Source organism: Ambystoma mexicanum, chromosome 9 (genome assembly GCF_040938575.1).
Source record: "Ambystoma mexicanum isolate Mex_15411 chromosome 9, UKY_AmexF1_1, whole genome shotgun sequence".
Lineage (NCBI taxonomy): Eukaryota > Metazoa > Chordata > Amphibia > Caudata > Ambystomatidae > Ambystoma > Ambystoma mexicanum.
The window spans coordinates 800,681,117-800,706,469 of record NC_090931.1 but is presented as its reverse complement, the minus strand read 5'-3'; the positions used below and the strand labels follow the sequence as shown (position 1 = coordinate 800,706,469).

General features: G+C 45.1%; 1 protein-coding gene across 1 annotated transcript in view; it reads right to left on the bottom strand.

Annotated features, from left to right (window-relative positions):
* PFKL (phosphofructokinase, liver type) overlaps positions 1-25,353 on the bottom strand; it is a 697,584-nt gene that overhangs the window by 251,667 nt on the left and 420,564 nt on the right. Inside the window, exon 13 of the mRNA XM_069615767.1 lies at positions 13,968-14,114. Coding sequence (XP_069471868.1) covers positions 13,968-14,114 — 147 coding nt within the window. The remainder of the gene's footprint in view (positions 1-13,967; positions 14,115-25,353) is intronic.

Sequence of the window (25,353 nt, the reverse complement as noted above, 5' to 3'; positions counted from 1 at the left end):
AGAAGGTGCAGGGGATTCCCACAGGTAGAGCCTGGAAGTGATACAGAAGCTTAGGGAGGATGATCATCTTGACTGATTGTATCCTGCCCCACGAAGAGATCATCAGAGGGTTCCATCTGGCCAAGTCTTTGCGTATGGTTGTGAGTAGATGCGGGTAGTTTTTCCCGTACAGTTGGTCTACCTTGTGTGTTATGGTTATCCCCAGGTATTTTATGCCTTCTGTTGCAATCTTCAGGTCCAATATTTTGGCTTCTCTTTCTATTTCTCCCCCCCCCCCCCCCATCTCCCACCAGTATTAAAATTTCCGATTTTTTCCTGTTGATCTTTAGGCCTGATATAGCCCCAAGGTCCTCCAGCTCCCTCACCACCACCGCTAGATTCCTCCCCGGGTCTTCTATGGCCATTAGCATATCGTCCGCATATGCTATGACTTTGTGTTGCAGTCCTGCCATTTCGATCCCCCTAATGTGGATGGATTCCCATATTTTCATTAGAAGGGGTTCCAGAAAGATTGCGTACAGTAGCGGGGAGAGCGGGCAACCTTGTTTAGTTCCCCTTGTGATATGTACCCTTTCTGTTACCTCCCCGTTGACGGCAACTCTACTCATAGGGGAGTTATAGTTCGCTTTTATGCTCGCCATATATTGATCCCCAAATGCCATGCATTTTAAAACTTTAAACAGCATCGACCATTCCACCCTATCGAAGGCCTTTTCGGCATCTACAGAGAGTAGTATCGCCGGGGTGTGGGTTATACCTATCTTTTCCACTAGGTGGATGAGCTGCCTAAGGTTGTCATGGGTTTGTCTGCCTGGGATAAAGCCCGATTGATCCAGGCTGATCAATTTTGGAAGGAGAGGGGATAGTCTTGCGGCGAGGATTTTGGTGTGGATCTTAGCATCTAGATTTATAAGGGAGATTGGCCTATATGAGGCGGGGTTAGTCGGGTCTTTCCCATTTTTGTGGAAGACTAGCACCTTCGATTCATTCATTGTGGGGGTCACATTGCCACTCTCTTCGAATGAGTTAAGGAGCCTTGTTGGGACCGAGATTAGCTGGTCTGCATATTTTTTATAGAACAGGGCCGTGAAGCCATCGGGGCCTGGTGCTTTATTCATTGGGAGATCTAATATTGCTTTGACGACTTCTTCTCTTATCGGGCTCTCCAGGGCCTGCCTATCTTCATCTGAAATTTGGGGGATTGGGAGGGGGTCTAGATATGCGTCCTGTGCTACTTCATCCGGGAGATCTGTGGTATATAGCTTCTGATAATATTCCCTGAATGCCTCCCCCATACCTTGTGTGCGAGAGAGAAGTTCCCCTTTTGAGTTCCGTATGCTCTTGATCGTGTTTTTCTGTTTTGCGCGGAGTTGCCTTGCTAGGAGTCTGTCTGCTTTATTCGCTCTTATGTAGTATCTTGGTCTTAGATAGAGAAGTTTCCTCTCTGCTCCCTTTGTGCGCAACATATCTGGTTGGCCCTGCGTGTGTCTCAATGCTTTCTTTAATGCTCTAGTGGGGTGGCACAATATTTACTCTTGTATTTCTGCTATTGACATCTCTAGTTCTTTTTCCCATTGGTATCGGATTCTCCTTCGTGATTTTCATCGCCACCAATTTCCCTCGGATGACTGCCTTGAAAGCTTCCCAGACTGTACTTGGGGAGACTTCCCCTATATCGTTATGGGTAAAATATTCTTCAATCATTTCCCTTATGGATTCCCCTGCTAACGGATCTTGAAGTAAATCTTGGGGTAGCCTCCACTTCCAGAGCCCGTTTGATTTCCCCGGGAGGTTCAGCTCCAGCCACAGAGGGGCATGGTCCGAGAATGCTATTGCTCCTAACTCCATATCCTGAATCTTTCCCATGAGCCCCACTGATACCCAAAAGTAATCAATCCTAGACATAGAGTTGTGCACATGAGAGTAGTATGTGTACCCTCTTTTCTCCCCCTTCAGTTCCCTCCAGACATTGTTTAGGGCCATGAAATCAATCTGAGGCGTGTCGAGGGTGCCCCTTGGCCTTGCACCTTCCTTGTGCTCCTATCTAGTAGTGGATTCCAGGCCATATTAAGATCCCCTCCCCGGATCACTCCCCCCCCCCCCGCAAAGCCTTCTAGTCTCCCCAGAAGATCCCTAAGGTAGCCATCCTGCCCCGTATTTGGCGCGTATACTGATGCTAGGGTGATGCGGTGTCCTTCTAACACCACATTTGCAAAGGCATACCTCCCTTCTCCATCTGTTAATAATATTTTTTTCGGTAGAAGTGGCTTGCGCCCATATCTTATATCCCTTCATGCGAGTTTTCTGCTTCTCCTTCGTTCTAATATGTGTCTCTTGGAGCATAAGTATGTCCGCTCTTTCCCTTTTGAGCTATTTCTCCAATTTTGCCCGTTTCGTTGGGTGGTTCATACCCCTGATGTTGAAGGTTAAGATTTGTATCTTCCTCATTTTGTTATGTATTCGTCCATTTCATTTTGATCCCCGACCTAGCCACTTTCTCATGATTCATGCTCCCGCCCCCCCCTTTCCCACTAACTTCCTCCCCCCGCCCCCAACTATTAACCAAAAACCAAACAACTTGCCCCCGAGTAGGGCAAGGGTTCCTACTGATGCTAGGGCGTTGCACCCTTCGCTCCCTGCCCTCCTTACCCTCGGGAGAATTTTTTGGGGGGATCCTAAACCCCACATTTTCATCTGTCCTTACCAAATTCCAAGACGGTGGGTTCATTCCCGGGCCGCCATCTCCATGTTTGTAGCAGATCTTTCCATTCTCCCCCATTCTTGTCGCTTTTCACTTGCTTTTGTCGTTCCCCTCTTTTGATTCTTTGATTCTTTCATGAAAACATCTTGCGGCTTTCCCCCCCTGTGTTTGACCTCCTCTGCTTGATCGTTTCCCAGCCTCTCGTTTGTCTCGCATGTTCTACCGTTCGTTTGGGTGCTTCCGCTTCCTCTTCCCTTTCTTGGATGCCCATTATATTTAGGCCTTCTTCCCATGTGGTTGCTCTTCTCCGTTTCCCCTCCCATGTGAACATAAGTCCGAATGGGAAGGTCCATTTGTAGCGGATTTCTTTCGCCATCAGTGCCTTGATGAGCGGGGCCATAGCCCTTCTTTTTTGCAGGGTAACCAGAGCCAAGTCCTGATATAATTGTATTTCTTTCCGTTCATTCTAATATGCTCAATTTCTCTTGCTTTCCTCAGTATCTGTTCTTTTTGTGGATATGAGAGCTACCAGGACATCCTGTGGTCTTTCTCCCGGTGCCCCTGCTCTCTTCGGCCCCACCCTGTGGACGCGGTCCACACCAATTACTTCTGTATCTTGGGCATCCAGCACATCTCTAAACACTTCTTTTACTGCCATTTTAAGGTCCTTGTCCTGGACCGATTCCGCCATGTTTTTGATGCGTATGTTGGACCGTCTGGAGCGATTCTCCATGTCCTCACACTGAATTTCCAGATTGTGGGTGAGACTCACCAGGTGATCCTGCGTTTCACTAACCTGTTGTGTTTCTTCTTCAACACCCTGAAGTGTTCTTTCAATTATGTCCGTTCTTTCCTCCAATTTGGCGATGTCTACTTTCATGTCTTGTACTACCTGCTGCATGTCATTTTACATGGTTGTGAATTGTTCCTGTACTGTGGACATGAATTTGTGTTGTAAGTACTGAAACCAAGCTTGCATATCCTCTCGAGGGAGGTTGCCGATGGTGTGCGCTGATGTCACTCTCCCTTTGCGGCTCTTCCTGGGTGTTCCCTTTAGATTGTGACGTGTTGTTCGAAGACCACATGTGTAGGATGCTTGCGTCCTGTTTCGAGGTCTGTGATGTCTGAAGCGAGGCGTTGCCTGTCCCTTTGGCTCTTGACATGGTAAACGTCTTTCTTGGAGTACTTTATTCTTTAATGTATATGTAGGGTCTTATCCCGAATAGGTCCGTGCTTGTGCACTCTGGTTCTCACTTGTCCCTCTTGGTGATCCACTCCCTACGAGCTGTTGTATGCACTCCGTACTTAGACTCTCTTTCCCCCTTTTCTTTGGGCAGGTTCTCCGGGAGGGGGTGTTGTTCTTGTGCACCCCTACCCTTTATTCTGGGTTCCCTATACGTGTTTATATTGCACTGCGAGGGGCTGGCTTCTTGAAATTGCTGGCTTGCTGGGCGGCAAAATGCCTGCCGTGGTCTGGCAGTTACGGGGCAGGAGATCCCACACCCCCTCCTCAATGCGATCTTTTGAGTATCTCTAGTATTTTCCCATGCCCCAGTTACTTTGCTTATCCCTTGATAGTGTGGCCGCCTCCGTGTCCTTTTGGGTGAGCTGTCTCCTCGCCCCCTCCTTCTGTAATAGGCTCCTGGGTATGTCTTCCTTACTGGGTTAGGTGCTATCACATTTATACTCTTCCCCCCCCCCTGCGGGGAGTCCACTTCTGTCCTCCTCAGCCCACGCTCTCCGCCGCTTCTCCCTCCCGGGGTATCACCTCTTCCGATCACACCGCTGTTCCTCGTTGCTGGATTCACCGGGCGGCCACCGCGCTCTCCACCAGCGCGGTCCGCCCGTGTCGCAGCTGTCTTCTCCTCCTGGCCGCGGCTCGCAGACGCCGGCCTCCACTCCTCCCGCCTGCTGCGGCGCCTCACAGGTCTCCGCCGGTGCTCCGAACCAAAGACACATCACAGCGCCTCACCTGCATCCCCGCGGTGCCCCGCACCACCCGGACCACGGGGGGAGAGCCGCCCGTGATGTTACCGCCTCTGCTGTCAGGAGTGCGCTGTGATGGGCGTGGGGACCGATGGCTCCCCCGTCCACTGCTGGGCTTCGGGTCCTCCACCAGCCGCTTGCCCCTTCCTGGCTCCAAGCCGGGTCTCTGTCTCTCCCGCTGGCGGAGGGGCCGCACGCTCCCCATCCCCGCTTGAGCCTCCGCCGCGCACCAGGGCCGCGGAGATCCCGCCAGGGGGGGGTTATCCGGTTGCAGGAGGGTTTTTCAACCCGAACTGTACACTGCTGCTGCTGCCCGGGCGGAGAGCGTCTCAGGCATGTCTCTTCGCCCCGGCAGCCATCTTGGAATCGATACATGTATATTTTAATATAACTCAGTGTGTAAAAGATTCTTTGGACTATTGTATTGACTGGGTTCGTTGTACTTACCTACAGCTGACATCCTGCTCATAACATGAGCCTGGCTGCTCTGCCATTCTAGAGTCTGACCTTCAAGTGGACTTTATGAAAACTCCCCCCAACACTCACTACAGCCCTCCTCCCTCCTCTATTAAGCCTGGCTGCACAGCCATTGCTACCACAACTTTTGATAGTTCAGGCTAATCCCAAGGGGTGTAACCCTGTTCACTAAAGGTGGGCTTTCAGAAGTCTTGTCTCAGACTGGATTTTACACACAAAAAAACCTAAGTGGTGTTACAGATGTGGTATTCTGTAGTTTTGGACAAACTGAAACTTGGAGATATAAGTGTTCAGGGGAACCATCCTCCAAGGCTGGTCACCAAAGGTTTTGTGAAAAAAGTAACTTGAACAATCAGTTATATGGAAAATTTTAAGCAAGAGTCTCTGGTCTCACTCAAGGTTGAGCTACTGTACAGAGTCAGATGTACATGTCATTTATAGAGCTCACCCCCTCATCTCTATCGTACTGGAAGAACAGCAAGAAAGCACTGTGTTTGACACCAGGTATCATTCCAATACCACATCGAAGGTATGAGAGATGTTATGCGCTCAGACAACCGTATCGATTGTACCCTCAAACTGATGCGGTAGACACGAGCCTGCAGACATCACTGGATATAGAAGAATAAGTAAAGTCTGACAGATGTAAAGTGACGCCACTAAAGAGAGAAGATATGCGGCCACCCAAAACCTGATGTACGTTTATCTAAAGAATAAAGATGTAATTGAAGCAACGAAGTAAACATACATTCAAGTAAAAAAGAAAACCATATACACTAAGAAGATAAGTGATAAGATATGTAATCGATGTATATACGTGGAAACGCAAAGTAGATAAAACAACACAGAAGCTTGCTAAAGTAGGTAATGCAAGTAAAGCAGCCATGTTGAGAAAATGGATGTCGGCATCATATAAAAGTAAGCGAGAAGCTTCAAGAAGGGAAACTAAAGCTGTAGAGCTGACAGGAATACAGATTTGTGCAACAGCAAAGGATATTTGGTTGGCTCATAATCAAGGATGCCACCACAAGAAGCAACTGCAAGGCTTGAGGAGTCGAAAAGGATAAGCTACATACGCCGGACATATTTCTCTTAGATGAAGTAAAGGATTGAACAGTTGTGAGTGCCAAGGATTGTACAATTAAAGACGTGAAAAGCACATGCAGAATGGAGCAACCAATTCTCCACGGCCAAGGAGAGATACCACTCAGTATAATTGAATCAAATAGCACTAAATAGAAGGACAGAATGGACAAAATCATTGTCTCCTCACACGTGGTATAGGACCAGAAAACAAGGCCTATCCATAAAGCTCCAGATGAAGATAGCAATGACCATTACTCCCTTTAAAGTTCTGAGGAAGAGAACAGTCAGCAAGAGAGTGACAACCAATCATGAGGGTCTATGTAACGGTGGACCATACCGCTGCTGTTACTATGTTACATAGAGATCTCTCTCTCCCTCTCCCTCTTTCCCCCTCCCCCCTCGGGGTTGTTCTAGGCTCCCCTAGAATGGCTGTGATACGAATCTGGAGATGAATGTAGTAGATAGAAGGGACTCAAGTTTGGGCAAACAAGCACTCATAGCGATATCTGGGAAGATCCCTTCCCAATATCTGAAAATGTTTAGGGAGTATAAGAGATGAAATGTTATGTGCAACCTGCATTTGTGAATCCCTGGAAAATGTAGATGGTGGATTGAAGGTTGCAAAGTAAGAGCCTTTGAGGGCACGAGGAATCTTTTCATCCTGGAAAGCATTTTTGATGCCTGTTCCCCAGAGTTGAGTGAACACCTGGCTGACTCCAAGGAATTAGATTGCAAGAAGCTAGCACTAACTGCTGACGTATCAGTAGCCAACAGGGCCACCCATAAGGATTCTGGGGCTCCTCACAAGGCGAAAAAGCACAAACAATGCCACTAATAACCCAGCCAAAGAGGGCCACAAAAATACAAAAAAAACAAACACCATGGTAAATTCAAAAGGACTAGTGGAACCCCTGGAGCCAAACGAGCGCTAGGTTACCAGAAACCCCCATTCCAGAAGACATTTAGCAAATGTGTGTTTTTAGGTCTGGTGACCATGTGAAAAGCGACCACAGATGAAAGGGTAAACACTTGGCGTCCCATCAGTCTCCTTAGCCTTCACCAAAGAGGGAGAAGCTCCTATGACAGGTGTCAACTTTCACTCCTAAGCTCAAGAACCCATTGGAATTCAGGCAATGCTACATTGGTGTCCCGTGGGTCATGGGAGCAACAGTGTCAGGGCATATATAATTCAATCCCAGATAATACTTAGGAATATTTGAAGAACAGTGCTCTCATCAAGGGTCTAGAAACGTCTCAGAGACACTGGAGCCAGCATCACTGTAGTTGCTGAGTTTACTCAGCACAGAGGAAGTAGCTAAGGCTCCTCTGAGACCCACCAACCTTGCAGGTGGTCCTATCCAAATGCTCGCCATAGTGCCCATACTGAAGTGTAAGGATATGACTGCCAGGATTCTGTTCAGGCAGAAGTGCCTGGTACTGTGCTCCTGGGCAATGACCGGGGTCTTGGGTGTTGTATCCAGCACAATAGAGCCCCCAAGTCAAAAGACAAGGAAGACTAGAGAGGCCACCTTAAAAGGACCTCACACCAAAGACCAAGGAGAAATCCAGTGTCTTGAAAGGAAAGGAAGGCACCAAGGCCAAAACATCCCTTCAGAAAAGGTCTCCAAGAAGCCAGTGGTCACAGAGGTGACCCCCCACCTCTAGCTCAGGCGACAGAATGCCCTGAAAAGTCCCCCTATTGGTGACGCAGAGGTAGGGGAGATTCAACCCCGTCTTGAAGATCTGGATCAAGAGACCATCCAGATCTGCAGATTACTTGCAGAAGGTGGACCCTGTAGGGCAGATTTCAGTAAGGGGCAAAGAGAGTGTCCCTCATGATGGCTTCTGCAGACAAGCAGCTTCCCAGCTTGAAGGGCAAGATCCTAGGAAGCATAGACTATTGGGAGGATGGCCGCCTCTACATTGAACCTGCCGAGTCTGCTCCAGGGGACCAGAGCAGAGTGGTGCTACCCTAGGCAGTAAGGCCTTCACTTTTTCAGTTGGCCCATGAGGTGCCTCTTTCTGGTCACTTGTGCACCACGAAGAACAAGAAAAAAGGTCTCACTATTTCTACTGGCCTCAGATGGGTGCTGCAGTAGATGAGCACTGCAAACGTTGCTGCACTTGCCAATTGTCTGGCAAAAGTGGAACCAAGAACATGGCACCCTTCGTGCCACTCCCAGTTATGTGAACCCCTTTTTAGAGTGTCAGAATCTACATTGTTGGTCCTATTGAACCTCCAACGTCTTCAGGCAACAGATGTATTCTTCTTGTAGTAGACCATGGTTGGTTAGGGTATGAGCACGGTAACATCAGCTCCTAACTTCATGTCTGGGGTAGGTTGGATTCCTCCTAACAGAGGAAAAATGAATTATAAAATAAATGAAATCCAGTAAAACAGTCCCATTGTTTATTTCATAAAAAGCTTATTGTATCTGGTGCTCTCCAGCAAGCAGCATGAAGACCCATAGACAAAAAAGCCCACATATGGTAGGACTAAAGAAGACACTCCTTTTAGTGTGCAAGGGCTCCAATTCTGGTTTGGTAGCTATGGTTGAGCAGCCAGGCTCATTTTAGGAGGGAGAAGGGATGTAGTACAGTACAAATACATCGGAGCACACAAAACAGACAAGAAGACTGACACACTTTTAGTTATAAATATAGTTATTTATTAAACATACAAGGCAATGTTAAGTACACTTCACTTCAGATAAGGAAATAGAAATTCCATACATACAGTGGGTGGGACATTTGCTGTAGTAACTCAATCCAATGGTAAACCTTAAGTTGAAAAGCAGGTAAGGGGAAGAGTTTCTTCGGGTTAGCAAACGTATTCATTAGCCAACAATCACAGAATTATAATACTGGTAAGTAAAATAACTTTGTACACACGTGTAGAATAGTTGGAAGCAATTCAAGGTAAGTAAAGCACTTGGCATCACTGTTTCAGGAGCGAATGAATGAATAAAAACCAACACAAAGCAGGTAAGAATTGCATTAAATTCACAGAGGCCTTAGGCTTTAGAAGTCTGTGGGCCTCATTATGACCCTGCCGGTCCAGAAACAACGGTGACGGCAAACCACGAGTTCTGCAGGCGGGTGGCGTTACTCCCGCCAGGTCAGACCTGGTGGGAGTGACACCACCCGCCTGCAGACGGAAATGGAAACACTGGCACCGTTAATTACGGTGCCGGTTTTTCCATGGTACCCATCCCCATGGAGTCCTGCGGGACTCCATGGGAATGGGGAGTAGCGTTATTCTGCCTCCGGAATTACCGTACCACTGGGGCTGTAATGCCCAGGTAATTCATTCCGTGTCCTGCGGCAGCCTGACGTTTTTTCCGGCACGGCTACCGCTGGACTCGTAATGAGGCCCCATTCCTTTCTAGTTATGCAAGTCTCAGTCAGACTGGAGAGCAAAATAAGTAAGGCACAGGCTGCAGAAGGTCAAGAGTATTTGTAGCAAGTAAATACACGTTCTTTGTTGGAGCAAAAAAAGTCCTGGGGCTTCTTAGAAGGATCCCTGTAGGTACAGAAGCGTTAAGCCTGGGCGAACGTGTATGGTCAAACTCCCAAACACCTGAATCAGCACTCCAGCAACACAGGAGCAGCAAAGCAACTCTAGGTAAGTTTTATCAAGAGTCTCACAGTAGTTAAACCTTGAAGAAGATGCAGCACAATGCAGCAGCAGACCCGGTCATGGGATCCTTGCTCAAGCAGACTGAAGGGACACTGGATGGGGCTTGCTATCAGCAAAGGAATTTTTACGATCTGTGGTTTTGACACCCTTTTCAAAGCACCAGTGAAGAACAGTTACTGCCCAATCAATTCAGCTTGCTCTTTCGTTTCAGTCATTGGATGAAGGGACTACAAGGAGCGGAAACCTATCTCTGGAGGTCTGGAAGGATTCCTCCAACGTTTCAAGAGGTTTTTGTCTTTGGAAGGCAATGCACTGCACACTGGCCACAGATCTCAGGGTATTGGAGGTTTGCAGCCCATGAAGGTCACAGCTCATCGTGAGATGGCTCGAAACACAGGGCGTCTTCAGACTGGTTCCTCCCACTAGTCTAAGGAAGGAAGCCATCTGGATCAGAGCTTCCCTGCTGCTTGGAAAAGAGGGCTTGAGCAGCAGTGGTCACTCAGATGGCTCTGGAGGTAGCTGAAGATCTCCTTCTCCTCTTAGGGATGATCTTCCAGTGGTCGACTGACTTCAGCATCAAAACTCTCACCTTGTATGCAAGGAGCCAGTCATTCAACATGTGTGCTGTCATTCAAACTTGGGTTGGGGGCTGTACTTTCAGGACCATTGGTTCTGGTCACATATGCCCAGTAGCTGCAGGTGCAAGAGAAGTTCTGGTTGTGTCCAGGAGCAGAATGCAACCATTTCCATGAAATATGCAGTATGCACCAATGCAGGACTCTTCAGGACACTCGACGAGGTGCAGGAAGGCCAGGTCCAGTGATGGTCACCGATGTACAGGGACACAGATGTCATACGTTAGAAGAAAACCGATCTCAGGACCCACTAATGCTGAATTTTCAGAGGAAGGCTACTTGCGGGACAAGCTGCAGAGTTTATGCAACCCGCGTAACTAGTGAAATAGCAATTGTGGCCGAATTTCTGTGTTTTGTGCACGTTAAACAGTTACCTATGTTTTGTATGTAGGGTTGCAGATTTGGTATATAGGGCTGTTTGTCCGCAGGTTCCCTAGTCAAATGATGTCGGGTTTCCTTGAGTATTTTCCCACACCAGAAACATGGTAAGGTGATTTTGACTACCACAGGAGCCAAGCAGTACAGCCTGGAAACCTGCACCTGCCCTTTGAAGGGGTGAGGGTAGCCTGATGTTTGAAGTCTTAGGCCAGGAAATAGTGGGGGGTTAGAGTGGAGACTCTTGGCAGGAGCATGCCTATAGATTGACGAGACTGAGTGTGTTCATGTATTCGTTACAGGCCCCCCCACTTTTTTTTTTACACAATGGGTACAACCCCGTAGTATGTGGTTAGTTCCGGGGAGGTACACCTGTGCCCAGTGTTTTCTTTTGTTTTGACAATTTTTTTTATAAGACTGCCCCTGGTCAAACTCTGCAGTGCTGCCTTTGAAGTCTTGGGGAGGCTGGATGCTACAGCGTGAATATACATTTACTGCAGATATCACATTGTATGCTCCACCCAATATCGATCATGAAACTTCATTGGAGCCCTAAGGACCAAAATGCGTAGTCTTACTCAACAGCTGGTTTCATCCCAAAAACCCTATGAAAAGGACACACCTTAGGCTCAACTTAATTCCCCGATGTTGGTCTTCCATGCTAAAGAGAAGAAAAGGAGGGTAACCATGGCCAGATAGTTAAAAATCCAACCCAAGTCAATAAAATATTTCAGTCCAAAATCTACTAGTCTTTTTAAGAATAGGTGAAGTTCACATTCCACCTGTTAGGCTGAGTTTGTATGCAGTACCCTTTGGGACCACTACACACAACTAAGACTACAGGTGTAAGCAAAACCAACCTTTGGTATAAGTCTGTACTAAACAGTTTTTGGTAGCAGAGCTGTGCAGCAAGGCTCATCTCAAGCAGGAATGTGAGCTTGTAAGGAATTTACACAGAGGACTATAATTACAAGTATTCAAATAGACTCTTACACTCAAGGTTTCTTGGTAAAACACTTATACAATTATTTCACAGTCAGTTATAAAACATTCAATAGAAGGAGGCAACATATCACAAAATAATATACTCCAGTACTAGATACTATAAGGTTCTGAGGCATTTAACTACTTTGAAGGAGGAGCAAAATGTCATTCAGAGTACTTTGAAATGGGAGCAAAAAGGCATAGGTTAATAAAAACGAAGGTTACACGTATTCTTAGAGTGGAAATGTTTTTTCACCAGAGAAGGTGATTCAATGCAATAGATAAGGCCAAAGTCAATGGGCTAAAGTCTTGTATAGGATAAAGCAGTTCTGGTCGTTAACAGAAAAGTCTTTGCCAAAGTTCTGTTAGGGAGGATTCTCCAATGTGCTAATTCCCTTCACATTAGAGACCCCCAGCAACTTTGCTGGATTTTGAGGGCTTTGTTTTTTTTCCTGGAGAGAGTGTGAGCCTTTTTACCCACTCTCTCATGTATTTTGATGTGCGTTTTACTCTTGTGTTCTTTGATTATGGAGTTTTAGATATCTCCACAGGCATCTTTTCATGTGTGTTACACAGCACCCTCAGTGCAGTGACACGGGGAAGCCTTTTAGGCTGTCTCAAGGTTTAAATCTGGCAGTTCCTGCAGATCTCGCTGTTCCTGATCCTCAGTCGTCGGGACAAGAGGGAGGATGTCGGGGGACTCCTGCACAGTGACTGGTCCAAAAAGCTGGCAAATGGCACTTCTTCGATTCCGGTTGCTTTAGACAAGCACACACACTGGTGTCCCTCTGCCTGGTTATTCGGTTTCCTGCAGCACTCTGAGGAAAATACAACCAGCTCCGAGAATGGTATCCAGGTGGCTTACAGGTTGATTGGTCCCACCAGCTCAAAGGGAGAGGTCGTCCTTGAAGGGCTTCTCTGTCGAGATGAACTTGGCGATTAGGACCTGCAGCAGGGCTTCACCGGGCAAACCAACGGTCCAGGAGTTGCAGCAGCTGTCCCCTTCCAGCTCGTCTTCAGTTCTTTTGTTCCAGTGATTGACTCTGCCTTCCAAGCCAAGAGACTCGCCTTTTATCCAGTTTCCTCCCATTCATTCCAGCCTAGCTACAACTCACCCAGCAGGTTGGCTGTCCTTGTCGGAGAGTCAGCCAGCCAATCACACCAGAGTGCATTTGGGTCTCCTAGGAGACTAAGCACAGGGAGTTTCGGGCACCTCCCTCACTTCCATCCCACCCCAGACACTCAGGCACCAGAGGCGGTCTTCAGTCCGGAAGCCAGTCAAAGGCATAGGAACAAAGGGTCCAAAACCTGGTTTGGTGCGCAGAGACAAATTCTAGAAGGACCTTTCCAAAAAGAAATGCTGAAAAAAGAAGAGAGGGACCTGTTTAAACAAAGGGGGCTCAGACGCCATTCTGAAAAACATGGCTCCCGTGATTTAACGCTACCAGTGTTCGCGGTCAGGAAAAATCATGGTAGTTTGTTGTAAAACCACTGCCACCAGCCATCGAGAGGAAAGGGTAGCATTTGACTACTACATGAGTTTCTAGACATAGGGGATAACCCCTCCAGCACTCTATTGTAAGATAGGGTGTGCTGCTCTAGGAATTTGAAAAGACTAGTAAAGTCAATTTCACTTTAGATTCTCTGGGAAACAGTAGTTTATCCCAGAGAAGGTATTTAAACCTTGGGAAAGCCTGAAAGGCTTCCTTGTGCCACTGCACGGAGGTTGCTGTGTGACATGAAAAGATGATGCCTATGTAGTTGTCTAAAACTCCATAAATCAAAAAACATCAGAGTAAACACACATCCAAATACATGAGTGGGAAAAAAAAGGTTCACATTCTCTCCAGGTAAAAAAATCAAGTCCTCAAAATCCAGCAAAGTTGCTGGGGGTCTCCAAGGTGAAGGGAATTAGCACATTTGAGAATTCTTCCTAACACCCCCATTAGGCTAAGACCTCCAAAGGTACCCACTATAGCAAGTGAAATAAAAAAAAATGATCAAATGCTGGTATTTACACCTAAAAGATGGCTCAACTCCTCTGCCAACCACCTATCCCTTCCCCTGCAGCAAAGGAACTTACCTGTCCAGTGGCTAAACCTTCAAATCCATCATTTACTATGTAAACTGTGTGACCATGTGAAATTCCAATTCTCACAGCCGACCGAACCGCAGCATTCATTCCAGCCGCTGGTGCTCCCACGTTAAGAATAGCAAGACTGAAGTTACTCTGTAGTGGGGAAAAGGACAATGCAGGATTTAGTAAATACACAATGTGTATCCAGCATGCCTAAAAGCAAAAAATACAATTGTGGCAATAGCAAAATCCTGGATCATACTTCGCCTAGATAGGCAAAACAGTCCAATACATTCAAATGAAAATAAGAGGATGACCATGGCAGGCCAGCCTATAATGTGATGTTTTAGAACATTACCATTTTTTTAAAAGCATAGTCTCGCCTTCACAATGCAAAGTTGGATAGTACAGTTCAGCTTCCTGAGTATTTTCTTTAAGCAATAAGAAGTCCAGGCAAACACGTTAAATTACATAAGATTGCTCTGACCACTGATTAGTATCACCACGAAGACACATTCTAGCTTTTAGGCCTACAATGCATAAGATTGCTTCACACATATACGTACATTCTCCAGAACCAGTCTGCAGACTATGCACACATCAGGCATAGTGGTGCTTTCTTTATACCAGAGTTCATGCAATGCACAGACTGGTGAAATGGCCAGTACAGGCCCTCATGTTATGCACACGCCACACATACCAAAATGTCTCCAGGAGTTGGCCCCATGCTACAGCAGGGGTCTGCAACCTTTGGTTCTCCAAATGTTTTGTACTACACTCCTATCCTGCACAGTCAGCATAGTCAAAGGTAAAGACCATGGGCAGAGTCCAAGGTTGAAGACCCCCCCCCCCTGTGCTATGCAAATACAGATGCTTTCTCCAGCACTGAGCCTTGTGTTATGTTGTAACCCAAAGCACAGAACACTCTCCAAGCGGCCCCCACCAATGCACTTGAATTACCAAATCTCTGCCAACAAACAGCTTAGAAGGTTTGGTACACAATGCCATTTCCTCGGATAGAAGATTGTATCAAGGTCCACGCTCATGGGAAGCAATGTAATATCCATGTGCTCCAAAGTTCAATAGTGAGGAATCCAAAACTCCACTTTCCCACATCAATTTCCCTGTGAAGTATTTGTGCATTGCATGGAACCAATGGTTGGAAAAAGCATACAGAGTTCTTCAGCTCACGAAAAATGCAATGAAAGTGACCAAGATGTGATCTGCAAGTGCAGTCATGAAAAGAAAAAACTGCACTATCAGCTTTAACTGCAAGTTCCTAGCTCTTCAGACATCCCATCAGGTTCCCCACATGAGAATAGAATGTAACAAAATAGTACAAATGGGGCACAGTCAAACTACTGGGCAACGAGATCTTCTAATGCAAGCAAAAGGGAGGGGGGCATCCATTAAGTTGTCAGGGCAAACTGTGCACAGCTTTGGGCAACTAAGTTAGTAACTCTCAACAAGGCAGCAATTTGGTTTTCGTTTCTTCTACGAGGCTGTCAGACTCCCGTCCTCACAGTAAGCAAATAGACAGTCATGGGTCACAGGTGAACATTCCCTTTCTTCTGAAGCATTCACTAACTTCACCCCACCCCGTTGAGCTTGCAACACCCTCAAAAAATAGATTGTGCACCCTTGCATTACATATTGCATCACAAAAGAAGCAAAACAATGTTAAACTAGACTATGGGCCTCATCACGAGTTGGGCTGTATTCCAGGCTGTAATACCGCCGACTGTACGAGCCCTATCACCGACCGGTCCGGTGGTATTTCCACCAGATCACGGGTTGGGCCTTAACGGAAAATCCCCATTCCTGATGGCATCCATTGGATCCAATGGGGAATTTTCGGTGCTAATACTGCGTGCTAATACAGCCGGCTGTAATGCCGCCGAAAACATGGATTTTCACTTCCAGAAAAAGGCTAGAGGTAAAACAGCCAATTTAGTGCCCAACTCATCATAGGGCCAGCCCTTAAATGCGGCTGTAATACAGTTATCACCGCATTTAAGGGCTACAGCCCAACTCGTGATGAGGCCCTATGTCAGAGAAAGAGTCTTGTACTGCCTCAGTGTTGGGACAGTTTTTGTGAAGTCTCCAACTAACAGCTTTGTAAAACCATTCAACTAAGGCAGTACAAGACTCCACTCATAGTATAAGGCTGTACCACGTGAGTACATGGTAGCGTAGACAGAGCAGCCAGGCTCATTTTAGGAGGGAGAGAGGGCTGTAGAATCAGTACAAATGAAATTGTAATACAAATGGTCCAAATAAACACTGAAACACTATGTATTGTAAAAAATAAAGGGTTTATTTAAATACAAGCAGACCAAGATAAATCTTGGGGAAATAAGTACCATCACATTACATATAAGCACATTATAAAAACACAACACTGCTTTAAAGTTCACAGACCAAAGCATAGACCTTACTTCGAAATCCAACAATATTTCTAGGTAAGTCAGACCTTTGTATACACATTCAGTATAGGGCACACCTATTCTTGGGGAGTAAAACCATAAGTTACTTTCAGATTACTTTATGTAATACAAGGGTAGTAGACCCCATCAGATATACTGCGACACTCAGCAAGAACGCACTTAGTAAATCAACTGGACGACATACTTTTCTGAATAGTGGAACACTTATTCTATGAACAGTATAAACCTATTACTCTGATTCAGAATAACAGTTATTCTAGGGGAGTTGGACCTTGAGATGTAATATTCAATTACAGTTGCTTTTCAGCTCACAGACTAAGGGAAGCAATAACCAACTTAGTTTTCGATGGCACACAGCTATGCAAGGTAAGTAAAACTTTAATATACTTTCCTAAGGAGATACCAGAAACCTAAAAGGCAAGTATGACCTAGGCAGGCTTATTCTACACATGCTAACAGCAAGTCAGGGGAAGTAAGAACTAATTGGGGACACTCATACAATTATCCTGACAGGAATAATAAAGTGAAACCAACAACATTACTTTTTCGGAAGAGGGAAACCCGATTCACGAGTAAGTTAATCCATCTCCTCTTTGTTAGAATGGCGAGAGAGTTTATAAGGAAATTAAGACTTTGAGAATACTTATTTAAGAAGGCACACAGATTATTCAAGGTAAGTAAATCCTATTGCAGAAGAGGAGCCAAGTACCCCCACCTCAACCACTTTGCCCATATTACATATATGTTGGTAAACCGAGTGTGAAACGCGTGCAGTACCAGTGAGAATACTGATGGAGAATTCTGGAAGCAAGTTTCCCATTAAGAAAACCAGATCTGCATACAAGAGTGTACGATGGCCATTTAAATCAGATTCCGGAAGCAGAGTCGAACTAACGTACATGGAGAATGCAGAGACGAGAGAATGGATATATTCTATAAAGGCATCAAGAAAGTATCAAAGATAAGTGACATCTTGGCACCAGGACAGTCAGCCAGTCAATCACTACAGAGTGCTTTTGGGTCTCCTAGGAGACTAAGCACCGGGAGTTATGGGCACCTCCGTCACTTCCTGCCTACCCCAGACACCCTGGTTCCAGAGGCGGGTTTCACTCCTGAACCCCGACAAAGGCAAAATGAACAAAGAGACCAAACCTGGTTTGGCATGCAGAGAAAATCTCAAGAAGGACCCTTCTACAAAGAAATGGCGAAAAAACAACACCGGGCGCCATTTTGACAAAGATGGCTCCCGTGTGCGCTTTACTATGGCTGCGAACGCAGCTCGCGGTAAAGGCACACAATGGTAGCTTGAATGAAACCACTGCCACCAGCCATTCAGTGAGGAAAGGGTAACATTAAACATGTTACATGAGAAACTAGACAAAGGGGATACTAGGTAACCCCCACCAGCACCCTGAGGTAGGATAGTGTGGTGTTGGGTCTAGCGAGTTACAATGGTAAGTAAAGTCAATTTCACTTTACTGCTCTGGGAAGCAGTTTATCCCAGAGAAGGTAGTTAAACCTTGGGGAAATCTGAAAGACTTCCCTGTGCCACTGCATTGAAGGTGCTATGTGTCACAATGTTAAATATGATGCCTATGGAGTTTGTAAGACTCCACAACCAAAAGAAACAGTGTATAACATCACAATAAAACATGTGAGAGTGGGGGAAAAGGGTGACACACTCTCCAGATTAAAAATATCAAGTCCTCAACATCCAGCAAAGTTGCTGAGGGTCTCTAAGGTGGAGGGAATTAGCACATTTCTGAGAATTCTCCCTTACATTTCAGAATGCCAAAAAAAACATAACAAAGTTAAGTAATAACATTTTGAAACTATTCACCCAGAGTTTAAAGTTACCAACTAACTCATTCACAAGTAAGTAAACTTTTCAACATGTTTTACTTCAAGGCAGACCCCTTAAAGTATCTAGCCCTTACCAATTCTAGTACACAAGTTCTCTCGGAGGCAGAAGAGACTCTAGTGGTCAAGGAGCCAGCTGTAGGCAGGGTGAGATGGGGCTCAGTTGCAGGCAAAGTTCAAAGTTCCAGAGGAAGACTGTTCAAACAAGTTAGTATTCTACTTCAGATTTAGTTGAGGGTCCAGAGGCTTCAGAGAAGAGGATTCCAGCAGTGGACCTGGGTGAACTGGGCGAGGGGCCTCCCAATCACACAAAACACCCCAAATCTACACAGGAATCACAAGAAACTTAAGGTAAGTAAATACCCAAGCCAGCACAGTACCTCAGCACAGAAGAATATTTTGCAGCAGGACGACTTCGGGATCTGTAGCCAAAAACCCAGGTACTGCATTCCTCGTCAGGACAGAAGACAGGACGCTGGATGGGCTTTTTGCAGCAGGTTTCGATACCGAAGGCTTCAGGCAAGGGTTTCTTCGTGGCTGGATGTGGCTCTTTTGTAGGATGGTAGGCGGAGTTTGTATGCAGTACCACTACACACAACTAAGACTACAGGTGTAAGCAAAACCAACCTTTGGTATAAGTCTGTACTACACAGTTTTTGGTAGCAGAGCTGAGCAGCCAGGCTTATCTCAAGAGGGAATGTGAGCTTGTAATGAGGGTACAGAGAGGTCTACAATTACAAGTATCCAAATAGACTCTTACTCTCAAGGTTTCTTGTTAAAACACTTATTAATTTATTTCAGAGTCAGTTAGAAAACATTCAATAGAAGAAGGCAATATATAACACACACAAAGATACGTCAGTACTAGATACTATAAGATTCTGAGGCATTCAACTACTTTGAAGGAGGAGCAAAATGGCATTCAGAGTACTTTGAAGTAGGAGCAAAAAGGCATAGGTTAATAAAAAGAAGGTAACAGTCAGCCAGCCAATCATGCTAGAGTGCATGTGGGTCTCCAAGGAGACTAAGCACAGGGAGTTTTGGGCACCTACCTCACTTCGTGCCCACCCCAGACACTCGGGCGCCAGAGCCGGTCTTCAGTCCTGAAGCCCACCACAGGCAATGAAACAAAGGGACGAAACCTGGTTTGGCGCACAGAGACAAACTTTAGAAGGACCTTTCCAAAAAGAAATGGCAAAAAAAGAAGACCGGGACCTGTTTAAACAAAGGGGGCACAGATGTCATCTTGAAAAACATGGCTCCTGCGATTTAACGCTACCGGTGTTCGCGGTCAGGAAAAATCATGGTAGTTTGTTGTAAAACCACTGCCACCAGCCATTTCGAGAAGAAAGGGTAGCATTTGACTGCTACACGAGTATCTAGATACAGGGGATACTAAGTAACCCCTCCAGCACTTGCTGGGTCTAGGAATTTGAAAAGACTAGTAAAGTCAATTTCACTTCACATTCTCTAGGAAACCGTAGTTTATCCCAGAGAAGGTATTTAAACCTTGGGAAAGCCTGAAAGGCTTCCCTGTGTCACTGCACTAAGAGTGCTGTGTGACACATGAAAAGATGATAAATTAACCCAAGGTGGGATCCTCATAAACCACTGGTACCTTGAGGTAAGGCCATAACATGAAACAGAAAGTAGTACCAGGGAGGCGAAGGAAAAACTGATGCGAGAAAGGAAGGAGGAGGTATATATTAAATCATTATTTCATTTTATTCTGATTTAAATTTAAAAAAATCAAAATCACAGAACATTTTTAATTAATTCTTTCTTAAAAGACATCCTAACATCATGCATACAATCATTCATTCACAACTAGTATAACTAGAACAATAGTTTCGACTTGACAGATTGGCTTTGTCCCAAGAGCACCGAGATTGGATTTCCAAGCCAGTGGTCCTCGTGACTTCGGTACTGATTTCTTCTGTTTCTCTATTTCACTCTAATTGAAGGCACCGAGAGACTGGATTTCCAAGCTAGCGGTTCCCGCGACTTTGGAAGAAGTACAGATTTCTACTCTTTCTTTATTTCACCGCACCTGAAGAGCGCGTGTGAACGAGTGGATACTCTTCTAGAGAAGCACCATGTCATGTACTGTGGAACTATAAAAGCAAGTTTTGAATCCTAAGTGGTCAGACTAAAGAACTTTTCTAATGTTCACTTATCCTGATGAAGACAAACCCAATCTGTCAATTCGAAACTATTGTTCAACTGGGAAGCTCTGTTTCTAAAGAAGATCTATGCTGTTGGGCACCGATAGTCGATATTTTGTTTGGAGTGAACTACCGTTTTAATTACAGTGGAATGAAATTGAATTTTTCATTAAACAATGTAATGTTTTATGAAATTCTACTAGTTGTGAATGAATGAATGATTGTATGCATGATGTTAGGATGTCTTTTTTAAGAAAGAATTAAAAATGTTGTGATTTTGATTTTTTTTAAATCAGAATAAAATGAAATAATGATTTAATATATATCAGTTTTTCCTTCGCCTCCCTGGTACTACTTTCTGTTTCATGACATGAAAAGATGATGCCTATGGAGTTGTCTAAAACTCCATAATCAAAGAACACAATAGTAAAACACACATCAAAATACATGAGAGAGTGGGAAAAAAGGGCCACACTATCTCCAGGTAAATAAAAATCAAGCCCTCAAAATACAGCAAAGCTTCTGGGGGTCTCTAAGGTGAAGGGAATTAGATTTATTTTTAGAATACTCCCCCAACACAAGAGCACAGAAGATGACAGAATATGGCCAGTCGGATTCTCATCGCTTGCAAGGTCCAGCACTCTGGGGAGGAGACGTTTTGGACTCTATTGATGTCTCTGGAGGTCCAGCAGGATGCCCAGAAAGTTTCAGCAAGATTCGGAAGACCATGCACTGCACAATGGCTTGAGGTCCCAGGGTATTATTGCAGCCCGTCAGGTCGCAGCACTACGTGGGATGGCTCACAATGCAGATCTTCTTTAGTCTAGTGGGTCTCACCAGGCTCTGGGTCAGTGTCATCCGTTTCGGGATCCCCAGGTCGATTGGAAGGAAGGGTACCAGCAGGCTCTCTGGTTACTGGAAATCATCTCAGCTGCATTTTCTTCATCGTCCTCTTCTGTTTTGGTTCCAGTGGTCGACTACCTCTCCAGACTTTTATGTAGGAACCAAGCCAATCAAACAGCAATGCAACATTTAAACTTGGGGGTTGGCAGTCCTTTCAGGACAGCTAGTCACCCAGTTTGAACTGGATTCTCGTAGGCAGGCTGGAACACAAAGGGGTGTGAAGTTTTGGACTCCTCCCCCGCTTCCTGCCTTTACAGACACTCTGGAGCCTGGGCGGGGAGTGCACAGGATTCCCACCGAAGATAAAATAAACACATAGGAATTTCCCACCTTGGAGATCTGGGGAAGGAACAGGAAAGGACAAGGAGCACTGAAATGGCAAACAAAGAAGACCAGGGCTATTTTGGTAAAATGAGTACCCATGGGTGCCTTTACAGGGGCTGCAGAAACAGCCCATGGTAAAAGTGCGCCGAATTAGTTAAAAAGTTCACTACCACTAGCCATTAAAGATAAGCTTGTCCCGGTAACATAAATGTCACAGTTAAAAGGTGAAAGGGGATACATTGCATCAGCCCAGCACTTCACGTACGGTGAGGTGTGCTGGTTTCACCTAATAAAATGTAAAAGGGTTCCAAAGATCCTTTCTAGCCTTGGGAACTGTAGTTCTCACAAGGTTAGCCACTGAAAGTTAAAAGAGGAGACACAGCAACAATAGGCAGCATGTGCCAAAAGTTGCCAAAGAGGATAACTTTTAAAAGACACTATGGAGAGTCTTAAAAATGACACCCATATAAACCGTAAAAGATTCTGTGAGTGTGGAAAAAGGTTCCCACTCACAGAGGTACAAAGAAAAATAATCCACCAGTAAAAGCAAAAAGTGCTGGGGTTGACACAGGTCAGGATGATTTATCATTACTATGAAAATCTTAGCTAACACTGCTGAATCGTTTTACTAAGCCCCTAGTTGGAATTCACAAAACTGTCCTGCAAACATCATATTCAAATTGCCTTGGTGTCACTATCAGCTTTCTTTGCCAATACAGGTTAAAATGTCCTTTTCATTGGATATCCCCTCTTTAGGAAAGTTGTATTCCTTTACTTTAACATTGCCCCTGTTTGGCTTTGGCAATTCAGGTTATATTCCCTTATTTGACATCTTGTAATAAGAGATTAGCGTCCAGTTTGCTTTAATTCAAATGTTCGGTATTCAAAATGTTCATTGTTACCTAGCAGTCGCCTTCGCAGCTCCCTGGGGGTTACCTGCATCAGGCCAAATCACTTATGTCCTAGCATCTCCTTCTGACTCGCTGGTACTACTACTTCATTCATCTGGACTTCCTCAGCATTTGGCAGCTCCCGTCATTCTGCCGCACTGACCCTCAATGGAGCTTTCACAGCTCTGTGCACTGTCCAGGGAAAAACATACATTGCAGAAGGTCACAGGACACAGAGCTTCTCTCTCCTTCGCGGTAGCTGCCCTCAATACCACTTCCCGCTGCACATTCTCTACAAAAACCAGAAATCCCTACCTCTGCCACGTTTTCTGCACAGTGCCCTGCTGTCAGCACAGCGGCAACTCCAGCTTCTGCTTCTTCCTGCTGCTCATCTTTGGTCCGAACCTGAAAGGCCTTTAAATGTTTAAAGGTCCTGCTCAGGTGTGGGTCATTACAACAACTAGACTGCTCATCACAGTTTGGTAATTCCGGACCCCTCTTCCTCGTCTCAGTGCCAAGAGCATTATGGGACTTGAAGTCCGTAATGTTCCTATTGGTTTTCTTATTTAATCAAATCTGTTTGGGTAGTCATAGGATGTAGAATTAAGGGAAGCTTTCAAAGGAAGTGATGATTTTCTCTTGGGTCTACAATCTAAACAATGTAGAATAAAAAGTACTAGAAGTAGTAATATTAACTCCCTGACCTATATATACATAAATTTCATGCTTTAATAAAAAGGGTTCTCATACTTGGCACTTTGGGTAAGTCTGGGAGGGGAGCCCTACTGTCACAACATGCCAGTAAATATTCAGGCACTAGGAGAAACCCCATTCTCAGACGAGTATGAACACTGCGTCTCTCCTGGCGGAGTCACCACCTTCCCTTGACAGCCTTCTCCTCCCAAGTGATCCTCCATCCTAAAACCACCCCCAGGGTTAGGATCAGGTAGCGGCTGCCTGTCCTTGGCCCCATGGGAAGGGACTTTAGGCTTGGATCGCGTGATGACTCAGCAGGATTCATCACACTACACCTATGGTCTATTACTTAAGAAACTTGCAACGGTGTTCTACATGTGTTACTGTATTTCAGTACTCACTTACCTTGCACATTTTTGTGGGTCTTATATATAATAAATAACACTTTTTTTATTATATATAATATGTATATTTTATATTATTTTATTACAAGTGTATCAGTGTTTACCTGAATTAGTGTATGCTCTGGGTTCTGTGTACCTTCCGACAGCCCTCATAGACTAAGCCTGGCTGCTAAAACATATTACCAAACCATAGGGGCTTCATGCCAAACCGAAGAGTTGCAACACTCTACATCCAAGGTGGGCTTTTCCAAGTCCTGTCACAGAGAGTAACTTGCGTAGAACTCACGAACAATCCTAATTTGGGATGTTGCAACAGTCTGCCAACTAGCTGCACCCCAACATAAGTCTCACGCATCCTCGTAAAACAAAGCTGTGAGGGAGTATGATCTTAAACTCTTTGCATCAATTGCATTCTGCCCTCATATTGTAAGAGCATGAAGGTACAAGGGTTGCCACCTCTTCTGTAATAAAATCGAAAACCTAATGTAACTTAATACCAGACTTACCTGTGAGCTTTTTAGATTTTTGGAGATTAATGGTGTGGTGGTGAGATCCAAATATGAAATATGTGCCAAGTGACTTAAGGAGAAGGAACTTATGTAATACGCTGTGGACGTTAGACAGAACTCTAACTTTAACAAAGTCAACACAGTTAATGAACTATAAAATACACTTTAGTCAGATTAAACCTTGCACTTAAAGGCTGATGCACGTGACTTTTTCCTCGATTGAACCAACCTCACTGCAGAGATCAAATCTGCTTTGCCTTAGAACGGATACTTGTGTGCGTCCTAACCGGGACCCGTCCTCAAACCTGCAAGTGGGTCTACCAGCTACAGGTAAGAGTTTCCCATTACCAAGATTCATGCTACTGTTACTAAAGATTACTTTTTTCTGCTTTCCTCCCATTGAGCTTTATGGGAGACCCTTTCTTTTTGCTTTGTTTTGTACTCTGTCCTGACTTTTTGTAGGTCGGGAAAGCCTTATGCTTTATTCCCCTTGCCTTTTTGCTCATTCTTATGTGGAAACTGACTAGTTCCCCAGGACTATCAGTACACTTTGTGAATGTCTTCCATTGTCACAATTGCACACGTCACCTTACAATGAAGTGCAGCTAAGATACTTTGATTCCTTTAACTTTTAATTAATATAATGGCTTTTGAAGTGCCCAAAACAAGCTGGTGCCAACAGTAATAGCTTTACCATGTCTGGAACATTTTAATTGCACACTTTCATCTACTGCAAATGGCTACTAAAGGTTCTATAATATTGTTCACAAAAAAACATTTTTTTTTATACATGTCTGTTCACAGGATGTCCCCGTTAAGGCTGACCCTATCCCTGTATAGCGACTGGTGTTTATTCTACCGGGATGGTTTCGAAGACAGCTGTTGAATTCTCCATGGTCAGTTCTGCATTGCTAAATCCACACTTACTAAAAATCAGAATAGGTCAAGAAAAGAAGAAAATAGTTTTCTAAGATTCAATTTGAATTATATTGTTTCTCCATCTTGTTCCGTAAGGCATAAACTGCTCCTGGATTTGCTCTCTTGATTTTAATGACCATCTAGCACGATTGTCTTGGGGGGGGGGGGGGGTTGACCTTTTTTCTGACATAGGTGTTGTACTAGAACTCTGCATGCACAGAGTACAACAGCTTTGAAAACTAAAAATCACTTGGTGATGAAAAGCGTAAAATGTGT